Source organism: Myxocyprinus asiaticus, chromosome 19 (genome assembly GCF_019703515.2).
Source record: "Myxocyprinus asiaticus isolate MX2 ecotype Aquarium Trade chromosome 19, UBuf_Myxa_2, whole genome shotgun sequence".
Classification (NCBI taxonomy): Eukaryota; Metazoa; Chordata; class Actinopteri; order Cypriniformes; family Catostomidae; genus Myxocyprinus; species Myxocyprinus asiaticus.
Genome location: NC_059362.1, coordinates 37923452 through 37935882, shown reverse-complemented (window position 1 = coordinate 37935882; position 12431 = coordinate 37923452). Strand labels below are relative to the sequence as shown.

The following is a 12431-nucleotide window of genomic DNA, read 5'->3' as shown; positions in this document are numbered from 1 at the left end:
TACCCCGGAATAAGTTGTTTTCTTAAATGCATGTAAACACGAAATGAAATATATATATGGAATCAAAGATATATAATCCTCAGTGAAGTGAAATAATGTCCACACAGCAAACTAACAAGGGACTATGCTTCTAACCACAGGTGGAGAACTGTAGTTCCAACCACACAACTTTGCGATGCTGTTCTACGGTTTCGGGAAACACCAGATCGTTGAACTATGTTGGTAGCAATGGAACTTGCAACCATAGTTGGCTAAGGATGCTTTTGGGAAACCTCTGTGTTTCACTAAACATCGAAGAAGAGAATCCTCACGCTCATTGGCTGCTGCCTATGAAGATACGCGTGTCTGTGCTTAGCACAGTGTTGTTTGGTGACGTGAAGAGCGAAAAGAACACAATAGAACATACTTATTATCGTGCTTTAGAAGCGGAGACAACAGGAGATTCAGTGGCTGTACTGCCGAAGAAGCAAAAAAGGTCAGAAGCAAGAAGACAGAAAGACCGACAAAGACAAAAATCTAGAGAAAACATCGGTACGGCATACACAAGCTGGAAAGATTTGATGATGGAGAAAAACCTGAGTAGTGATGCCGATGTTGCTTCTTTTTTGTTGGACAGGTTAGAAATGATTAATTGTTTAGACCACTCTCTAAAATAGTATCAGCAGACTTTACAGAAAACTCAAGTTTCCTTCGAACTTTTTAAAATTACGTGAGTAGTTAACGTATGATAGTAATGGACAATTTTCAGCTGTGTTTACAAACGCAACCGGAAAGCAACTTGTAATTTTATTTTATTTGATATCACAGCTATAGTAAGGGGGACCCATCTGTCTCCACCTCTATGAAACGGCATATGTCTTTATTCGATCAGTAGCTTGGCACAGCAATTGTTGTGGATTTTGAGTAAACCATGAAGTTGGTTTGCTTGGAAGCAAAATGAGTTCTTCAAATACAGTATTTATGGACATGCTAAATTTGATAAAGACAATTCTAATCTTTCCTTCACCATGACATTCTGTATCACTAGAGAATTGAGGTTTATTTTACACTTAGCAGTTCTCTAATAATGGTAATAACTGTCTTTAAAAATAACGTGAAACATAGAGGGTTTCCAAAGATTATTGATATGAGGGACAATAATAACCTGTCCTTAACTGTAGAAGTCTGTTCGCTTGAATTCTGACTTTTGTTTTTAGGCAAAGCAATTATATTATAGTAGTAATAAATAACTTTAGAAATTACCTCAAACTCAGACATTTTCCAGATGCAAGTGATATTCCAGAGCTGGCAGGGGCAGTAGAGATGATCATGCTGATCCACGTCGATAGATGGCAGTACAGCGTGTAACACCACTGTCATATTGGTACTTAAAGTACACGAAGAAGAGCAATTCTTACGCTAGCTAGAGAACTACTGAATGCCCCTTTAAAGACGTTTTGTGGCTTTTAATCCATGCCCTTTAGCTTTGAAGCCATCCATATTCATCCATGTACTCCTAAAAATTGACAAAACAAACATTTAGAATTTAAAATTCAGTCTCTCTCTTCTGGGAAAATGGACGAAAATATCAATGACTCATCTCATTTGTCCATACAAATGCCCTTTAGAATGAGAATGTCCCTTCTCAAATACTACCTTCAACCGACTAGCAAATAGCAATATGTTTACGTGAGATTAGAAATCATCAGGTTATTCTCTGCTTTTGACATCAAAATGTAAACAGGCATGCGCATAATACTTGCACACATTGGATAAGAGTGCTGATAAAGGTGTTAACATGAAATGGGGGTAAGAATGTGCATGTAAACGTGCTGATTGGTTCATGGCTGTGACGTAACAAAAGACCACTGGCTACTTATAAAAATGTAAAAGCCCTTGGAGACATTCCCTTCCTTTTTCAGTTGGAAATACAGCAACACAGGAAAGAAAACTGCGCTCATCAAGTGTCGGTTTCATGGGGTCTTTAAAAATCATGGAAATTTCTATAATGAATATACATTTTCATAGTAACACTCTGCTCTAAAACATTTAATTCTGTCTGTTGAGGATAATCACCTGTTTGGCTGGCATATGTTACTAGCTAATATCACTGATATATATAGAACTGGATTGCTCATGATGTCATATCAGTGAAGCCACTGCACAGCCATATTGCTATGCTCAAACATTTCAATGTCCCTTATAGGAAATCATCTCATTTCAATGAGTAAACATTAATCATTCAATCACAGATTTTCTATATGAAATCTGCGTATAAATCCCTACAACCAAAAGTCCCACACATGTAATTATTTATTTATTTCAAGTCGGGATTTTTTCCTGTTTCTTAAAAGCCTGAGCGAGTTATGTGTATCTATATCAAACAGTTTACCTCTAACAAACTTAATCGGCGAACAGATCAGCTGAATGTAAACAAGTTAAATGAAATTGAGGTAAGATACAAACAGATATTTTCGGTCTTATTTCTTGTGAACATCGAAGTGTTTGTTCAGAGTTACTTGTTTTATGTTTTATCCAAAAATTTGCCTTTTTCTCGCGGTCACATGAATAAGAACGTGTGCTCTCTCTCCCTCACGTGTAGCGCCTGAGGGAGACATGCAAAGTAAAGCTGGTTAAAATTAAACCGATAAGCTAGGTTTAAATTGCAAATGAACACGTAATTTATACATGTATCCATGTATGACAACAGCGAGCGCTTCAGTATGAAAACAGGCAAATCCCGGGCATTTTAGGCAAATTAAAAATCCCGGTTTGACGTTTTTAAGGACCCTCCAAGGCAAACGGACATGTTGTCACCCCAAAACAAGCAAATATTACAGCTTTTCATACTTACATTACAACCTGTGGACAGTTTCCCCGCTTCCTTTGGTGATCGTTGTGCTGCATTGATAGGCTGAACACTGGCAGGTGAATGCTCGTATACCTTCTCCCTTGTAACGAATATTATTCATAATGAACTAATTAAAAATTAAACATGATTGTCACTAGAGGGCGAAATGCACAGGTCAGAGATGGTGAAACGGGGGTGTTTTCGCCTGTCAGTCATTGATGCTCTATGGCAGTTTGGGTATACCAAGATGGCCGCTTGAACACTTCCAGTGGCTTTACCTGCTGCTGGCAGTTTAACGTTGCATCAGTGATCCAGTTCTATATATATATATATATATATATAAACTTATATATCAGTAATATACTGTTCTACTTTTATATATCGGTGGCTAATATCCATTTCCGAGGGGACACAATGGATCAAAGTACTGCATAGCTTGTCACTTTTTACTATTTATTTGAGGATATTTTCAATCATAGTGGCAGATGGCTGACACCAAATACACAACAATTTGTGTGAGTCATTATCCATTCACTGGCTTTTATTCAATCTGCAGCTGTGCTGATCGTATTGATTGTCTTCCCTAGTTCCCTCTTGCTTGTACAGTGCCATGCTGTTCCCACAATAAAGGGTTACCTTTTTTTTTTTTAATCAGAAGAGGAGTTTATTTTTGGACAGTTGCTAAGGAATGCAGAATTGTCATTTGTGTTTCTGAAGAAGAGGCCTTTAAAAGGATGTAGGGAAGTGAAGTGTTTTGCCCCTCTTTCAAAAGAATGTGCTTAAAATACCCTCATATTTTCCCTGTGCCAGCCCACTGAATCTACACTAACCAGACTAAATCCATCTGTCCTTTCCTTGGCCATACTCATTCACCCTCTCTCTCCTAGATGATGGATCTTCAGTGGTACATGCTTGTGATGCACACACGCGCAGCTCTTGATGAGCGGTGTTCATGAATTGGAGGATAGAGCTGGGGAGATGTGCTCCACATGCCAATGAGATCACTGCTGTTTTAATAAAGAGTTGTTTTCATGGCTCTAAATAGCAGCTCATCTTGCGTTATCAGGGATGGCTGTGTTACATCACCACAAATGTTACATTCCTTGCTAAAAAGGCCAACTTAGATCAGCATGAATTTCTATGCTGTTCCAAGTTGGTTTATGCTAGTTAGTACTGGTTTGATGCAGGTGTAACTGGTGAACCAGCATAGTCCATGCTGTCCACCAGATATACTTATAAGGTGAAGCTGGTCGACCAGAATAGTCTTTCTGGTGAAGCTGGATAACCAAGGAAGTCTTGCTGGTTAATCAGAATCAGAATCAGCTTTATTGCCAAGCATGCTTACACATACAAGGAATTTGTCTTGGTGACAGGAGCTTCCAGTGCACAAACAATACAACAACAAGAAAAAAATAGAATAAAAATAAAATGTGAATAGAAAATGAAGTATATATAGAAATACACAATAGGACAATATATATATATATATATATATATATATATACATATGTACAATATACAAATACAATCTGTTATATACAGAAGCAAGGGAATGTAATGGCAGAAGAGGTATGGTATGTTGGATAAATATAAATAGACTAAGCTGTGTATTGCACATTAATTATTGCTCAATGGGGCAATTATAACTGTTCATGAAAAAAAGTGTTCCTGTGCCTGACGGTTCTCAGTGCTCTGTAGCGCCGCCAAAAGGAAACAGTTCAAAAAGGTAGCGGGCAGGGTGAGTGGGATCCAGAGTGATTTTACCAGTGATTTAAAGGGATAGTTCAGACAAAAATGAAAATTCTCTCATCATTTACTCACCCTCATGCCATCCTAGATGTGTATGAATTTTAGAAGCCTAGTGGTGACACCAGCACACCAGTATCCAAAACACAACATGCACTGGTGACCAGTTATACCAGTCTTTTTAGCAGGGTTGGTAACTCAATTGGTAGAACATGGCACTAGCAATGCCAGTGTCAAGGGTTTCAATTCTAGGGAACATGCAAACTGATTGAATTGAAACCTTGATGTACTGTAAGTCAATTTGAATAAAATAATCTGCCAAATGCATAAATAGAGTCCTTCAGTACGATTTCTAAAGATGACTATGAAGGTCTAAGAAGACATTTTGAAGACATATTTTTGCTTCATCTCTGCAGTAATGAGCTTGATTTCTCTCTCCCTCTCTCTCTCTCTGTCTCTCTCTCACTCTTGACGTCAATATGCAGCATTGACGTCATGCCCAGGTTCGGAGAGAGGCTGAGCCCTCGGGAGACTATGCAAGAGAGCACAGTGGAGGAAAGGAAAGAGAAGAGGAATGCGAGAGAGGAATGGATTGTAAATTTGTAGGAACATAGCTGTGGAATTGTGGAGTGAGTGTGTTTCGGATGAATAAAACATGGCACGTAACTGAAAGCGAAATTCGGTCAAAACAGTCATAAACAGGTTTTGATGTGTGCATGTTTTTGTGCTTGAAAATGAGAATGTGAGAAAGCACAGGATAGTAATGAATAAACGCAAAAAAAAAAAAAAAGAAAGAAATTGCAAGAGAGAAAGTGCAAGACAGAGACTTTCAGAGAGAATAAGATAAGAGGCCATTAGTGTGCGCTGGATCCTATGGGCAATCACAATGCACTGCACACTCATGCCGCCCAAGGGCACAGTGGTAAACTTTGATTCAGCTCTCGTCCTGCAAACACACATACACACACAGCGTATTCACCCTGCAAATTTCGAATATTACCCACTTCCCAGCTCCCATGCAGCCGGGAAGGAGAAAGATGTAGAAATGCTTATTTCTGTGGAATAGTGAGTGAATGTGTGAGGTTCTACGTAGCTTTAATTACCCGAAGTATGGAAACCCCTGCAGACTGCTCTGACTGAGGCTCTGTGGATTGCAAGGTGAACCGAGCTCCATTCTGGTAGTTTTACAGGACGTTTCACATCAGTATTAGATATGGAGCATCAGTCTGACTATTCCAAATGGATTCTGTGTATAAGAGCAATAACGCTATTGATCATTGCAGTTTTTCTCTGGCTGTGACAGCAGTTATGACAACCTAAAATATCCAACAATGATTCTTCTCAGATTGAGGTCTAGATAGAGAGCTCCCTCTAGGTCTTATTTTTAGTATTACAGGTCAAATGACTCTATAATGCTGCATTCCATTCAAAGTCAGACATGGGCAATTCCTACTTGATATCTCTGACTTCTGACCATAAAGCGTTCCATTGTCTGAGGCTTGATGATGACCTAGAAATAAGCAAAACGGCAATATTAGTTTTGCATGTGTATGACTTAAGACAGAGATCATACATCATGTTTTACACAGTTGTTTCTGCAAATGTTTGCTAAATATAATGTATAACATGTAATGTAGGAAATTTGACTCATTAATGCATTGTATTTTCTTAAAGTCATTGTTTACCATGTACATCTTCATGAGTGCCAAATTCAATATATGTTAAGCTCAATTTGTTGCATAATGTTGATTACCACTAAAAAATAATTTAGACTTGTCCCTCCTTTTCTTTCAAAGAAAGCAAAAATCAAGGTTACAGTGAGGCACTTACAATGGGAGTGAATTTGGCCAACTTTTGGAGGGTTTAAAGGCAGAAATGTGAAGCATTTTCTTTTAAAACTTGTGTATTATTTTGTGTTTATTGTTTTTAATTTTTTTTTTTACGGTTGTTTTAAAGTTTTAGACATAATAGCAACATAATATGTTATAATAGCTCATTATGTTTAGCAGAGACTGATAAATTCTTCTCCTTTCTACACACAGGTGAGAAATTTGAGCTTCATGCCGGCACGGAGTCTACGCCTAGTGTGGTGGTCCACGTCTGTGACAGCGACACAGACGAGGAGGAGGAACCAAAGAACAACCCTAAACCAAAAATCATCCAGACCCGACGCCCAGACCTGCCTGTCTCACACTGAACTCTTCAGCTACAATAGAGAGTAAGGAGGATTTGTAACCTCCCCCCATCTGCGTCACAGGACCTCTGCCAACCTTCCTCTGAAACTTGCAAACACACAGCCGGGGTCTCGGGGACTCTGATTCGTGTTTCTTGTTCAGCACACACATATACAATCCTCACTGTACTGTCACAATACTTTTTTATGTTGGAAATACTCTGTGTTAAATCTGTCCACTCTCTGTCTCTCTCTCTCTCAATCTGACTGTAATGTCAACTGGTCACCAGTTAGAGGCATCATGTACCCGTCCTTGCTCTCACCCACATGTCTGATTGGCACCTAGGCCGTTGCACATGCTAGTGTCAGATGTGCCTATTGGCTGATAGCTGGCCATTTGGCTTTTCTTTTACACCACAACTATGTACCATTTGTACCAAGCAAGCCATTATAGTATGTTCTACATAAGGGCATGCTAGCCTCTAAATGTGGCTAAACACCAGCGCTGCATGTGGCACAGAAAACCCTTAGAAACATATTGCCTAATGAATTTTTGTCCAATAAACCTAGTATGTTCTATGGTTGACTCTTGCGTAGCAATGAGTGCAGCCAACCACAGGAATTGTTCTCATCATGCTAATGCATGTTCTGGTAGCAAACTGCATTTGGTTTTTATTTCCTGCTGTGTATAATTGTCCGTATTTCTCGTCGACAGTGTTCTTACAGAAAAAAGTTTTTTTTTTCAACAATGAGCTGAATTTTTTTTATCGAATACCCATTCACCTTTCCATAGAAACTATGTGAGTTGTTTCTTCTATGACTTCTCTTCAATGTGAATCTTTTTCTAAGTGTTTGGTCCATAATATCCTTTTCAGAGGGAAACTGATAAATTACAAAATAAATTTTTTCTTTGCGTAAACTCTCATTGCAGATGATGCGTCAATGAGCAATCAAATATAATTTAATGAAGTCTGTGATATGCATGGTTAATTGTTTCTAGAGTTTAATGTAGTTGTCAGAGTACATCCATCCATGGGTTTTCTCGCAGTCTGTGAGACTTCATTCACGTGCAAGTTCATGTAAAAGAAAACCCGTACGCACGATGCCGTTACGTAATGTTATTTTGAGTAAGACAGATCTTCCAAGTGCTATTACACAGTGGGTGACAAATAACAAATGTAAGAAGGGTGGGTGATGTCAACTTTTCTTATTCAACCAATATCTTTTGGTGTGCCTACGTCATTTACAGATTTATCTAACATAAATATATAGATTAATGTATCCACATGAAGGCATGAATCTTTGTCAGTTCTGCAAAAACCATAGCGATAGATTTGAGACACAAAGGCACTATACAACCCATGTAGTCTGCAAACACACCACAAAAAGCACCAGGCATAGAAAACAAAATAAAGGTTGTATGTTTAATGATTTTAAACCTCTTCAAGACTATAAATGACTCCTATATCCCAGACAAATACATCAACACTGTGACGTGTGATTACTGTGAAACTTGACTGACCTACGTTTAAGTATTATGTACATGAGTATGTTGGTTTTGTAACTTTATGGAGGTTATCAGGCTTGAGTGTCTGTTGTTCAGTGTTCATAATGTGTTAAGGGTAGCCACAATGTCAACTTTCCTAACCTGTTAATTGTGTTTCTCCAAATCCCTGTTGTAATGGATTGTTCTTTCAGTCAAAACGCTGTTGGGTTGCCAGTTATTTGTCGGTGTCCTTCAGCCTGAAAGAATGTAGAATTAAAACGTCCCATCCCGCGGTGTTCACACTTTGCAGTTTTTCTGAAGCAGTTCTGGAAACAGGGTACTTACTGTACTATTATGACATCATAGTAAACATTGTGACACACAGCTCTTTCATTGTGCTTCTGCAACCTCAAGCCTTATTTGATGTAGTGCTCACAATTTAAGAGTCATTCAGGTTAGCAATGCACACTCTGGTGTTAAAGGAACCTGAAACCAACAGATATACATAGTATCAGAACATGTAAATATGATAAATGTTTAAAAGAAAGGGACGAAAGCAATTTAACACAACTGATACCTACCATCCACTGCCTTGGATTTCCCCCCTCCAATTAGTTTTGCCTGCTTGGCCGATCAGCTCTTCCCATAGGCTCTTGTCATGATCTACAAATTCTGTTGCAGTCTCACATGCCAGCCTTCCTTACTGTCATGTAATTTAAGATTTTTGTATTGTTCTGTATTGCACTTTCTTATTCACATGACTATACACCGTATCATTCAGTAACTGTATTTCCTTTTTTTCATGTATTCCTGAAGACATGATTTTATCTCTGTTTTTAAAGTCTTTGATCTGGAGTTAGTGTCACTGATGTTGGGAAACAATGTCTGTATTGTGTATACTCGTGCAAGACCATTGGTGTACCTGTCATCTACATATACGTCCTGCCTGCCGACACTAAGGAGACATATCTGTATATATTAATCAATAATATTTTTACTGCATTTTTGTACAAATATTCATGGTAGCCATGTACAAGTAGTTGAGATGATTCTTTGTTAGTATTAAAAAAAAGTTTGGTTTTAAACCTCTGGTGTGGTCTAATGACTTAGTGTTAACTTGGATTTTTAAATGAAAAAGTACCATGGTTCGCCATGGTAATACCATGTTTTGGACATGTACACATGTTCCATAAATGTCATGAATGTGAAATATGAAAAATATGATAGACTTAGTACAGGAATATGCTTATTATTTTGTACCATGGTATTACCTTCGGATACCATCACTGTACCTTGGTACCACCACAGTACTTTTTTGTAAAGGTATGAATAATGATTTTAAGATTTACTGGCTGAATAACCAACTAGTTGTCTAACAAAATGGATTAGGTTGTAAAATGTATTTATATACACTACCGGTCAAACATTTTGAAACACTTACTCATTCTTTATTATAATTTTTTTTCTTCACAATTTAGAATAATAGTAAAGTCATCAAAACTATGGAATAACATAAATGGAACTATGGGAATTATGTTGTGACTATCCAAAATAAATAAAAACTATGTTATATTTTAGCATCTTCAAAGTAGTCACCCTTTGCCTAGAATTTGCAGACATGTACTCTTGACATTTTCTCAACCTACTTCTTGAGGTATCACCCTGGGATGATTTTTAAACAGTATTGAAGGAGTTCCCATCTATATGTTGAGCACTTATTGGCTGCTTTTCTTTATTATTTGGTCCAAGTCATCAATTTAAAAAACTTTTTTTTAATTACATTTTAGTTTATAATGAAATAAATTAATATGGTGGCACAATTATATTTTTGTCTACAAAACTAATTTCAAATATTTAAGCATACGCCTTCAGATCAAAAGATTTTTAAGATCATGAGAAACATTTCAGTCAAGTGTTTCAAAACTTTTCACCGTTAGTGTATATATATATATATATATATATATATATATATATATATATATATATATATATATATATATATATATACATAAAAGTAATAAAAGAAAAAAGTAACAAGTCATGTGTACAAAATGCAATGACACATCACTGAAATAAAAAATATCTCCACTTTTTCCTTCAAGACTGCAGTCGGTAAACACAAAGCCCATCAAGAGCAGGCCTACTGCACTTGAGTGGTCTTGTGTAATGTTGTTGTTATTACACTGGGTAAACAAATAACGGTCAGCGTAAAAAATTTATTTGCCACAAATAGTCTACAAGGACCATTCCCCTCTTCTTTTTTTGACTGCCAAGATGTTTAATTATTCTTCATCTCACAAACACGTCATTGGTTAGATTCTAGGGAGATGCTGACGCAAAACCAGTCATTCAAAAGCGTGCGTTCTCGAACTCTCTCACCCGCCATTATTGAAGAAACGTCCATGTGGTAATCTTGCACTCTGACGACACAGTGTTGTAGTTCTTTTAAAAAAAAATATGTTCCATTCAGACTCATATTTAGTAAGGGTTCACAGCCAGCTGAAGGTAGTTTCATGATGCCATTTCTGGACTGTGACTCACTCTTGAGAAGAGTTTTTAGGAAAGTATTTCTAAACTGTCAGAAGTCCTGAAAGGCTTCAAGGTCAAATAGAAGACTGGAACGTGGCCTACCCCTAAAACAGGGTTGCCAACTTTGGATACAAGGCTGGAGTGAGATTCTGATGCCATGGCCAGGGCAGCATTAATGAACAGGCAAATCATCGTTCAAGCCCAGGGGGCCCCGTGCCCCTAGAACCTTAATGTGTCTCTGGACATGTACTTGATACTAGACCTTCTATCTATAATTTTTAACACCACAGCAAGACCTACAAGGCAAAGCATTTATATATATTTTTATTTTTATTTTGGCTCACTTACGCCAATTTACCTACCATTCACAATTTCAAAACACCCATACACTATATCACAACCAGGGTTTTTCCTGGGTCCAAAAATGGTCTTCAGTGGTGGCTGAGGTACCAAGCTCACCCACAAGCTCAAAGTTGGTTGGTTACATAATTGTAATTAATTACTAATTAACAGAATTACTAAAGTACATTTCATTTTTACATTGGAAATCTGGAACTTTTTAAATTTTACAATTGTTTTACTTTTAAAGTGCTATGAGAAATCAAACTTAATTAACTTAATTTAAATAAGACCTTATTTTTATAGGGCTGATTAATATTCTGACGGTACCTACAGTATGTGTGGACCACTTTACTGAGCTGGGACTGTGCTTCCAGTAAAAATAATTGTGTCCTTTCGAAATATTGTTTTTCTTTCATCAGGTTCTTAATAATTTATAGTAAGTCATATCTTGAAATATCTGAAGGTAAACAGGTCCAGTTTGTTAGAACAGGAGGAAAACTTTGTCTATAATTTATCTAAATTTATGAATTTATTTAAAATTCATGGGGGTCCAGATTTTAAACCCCTTCATTCTACAATTTTAGCCTGTCATAATTCTTCCACTGTTTAATTGTCATTGGTAGCCTAATAATATAGACATAACCATACTGGATGGCTCCTCATCATTAGTTAGGTCAATGTATCTAGTCTTTTCTTTTCTTTCTTTTTTTTTTATAAACTAGTATTTATTGAAAAAAAAAAAAAACGAATAGCCTAAACACATGTACATAAAGTACTTAAAATAAAATAATATAAAAATTAAGTTAAATGGATTCCTTCTAATAGATTTAATATGAAACTATAACTTTTCTGTCACTGTGTTACTTCAGAATAAACATGATACATTTTAGTAAGGGTGATGATGTACATTTTAAAAAGCCTTATAACTGATGTTGATGCATGGTGTTTTCTCCTCTTTATCTTATCAGTGCTGTTTATAATGTCGGGGCTGTCTAGCAGTTTGAGAGGTTTAACTTCTTCCCCAGCAATTTTAGATAATTCTCTGTAGAATTCATATTAAGTGCATTCGTTTTGTGGCATCCGTGCGCAGAGATATCTAATGCGTCTTGAGTTGCGCACTCTGCCCTTCCCCACAGCTTTTGTTATCCTGTCTCTGGGGCACGCTGATGTGCGTTGCAGTGGTAAATTTGCTTGTGAAGATTTGTTGCTATGTTTTATTTATTTTATACTGAATTACGTTTTCTTGTTATTTACTTGGTTAGAGTGAGAGCCTGAGACAGGGCCTGAAAGCGTGTGCCTGACTAACATTATGTTTGAAAATACGT

At 37.1% G+C, this 12431-nt stretch overlaps 1 protein-coding gene across 2 annotated transcripts in view; it reads left to right on the top strand.

Annotated features, from left to right (window-relative positions):
* Nucleotides 1–9320, top strand: part of LOC127410058 (calcipressin-2-like) — a 91347-nt gene extending 82027 nt beyond the window's left edge. For both annotated transcript variants that reach the window (XM_051645081.1, XM_051645082.1), the window contains one exon: nucleotides 6619–9320. In XM_051645081.1, the coding sequence (XP_051501041.1) occupies nucleotides 6619–6773 (155 nt within the window). In that variant the 3' untranslated portion in view covers nucleotides 6774–9320. The remainder of the gene's footprint in view (nucleotides 1–6618) is intronic.
* The last annotated feature ends 3111 nt before the right edge of the window (nucleotides 9321–12431 follow it).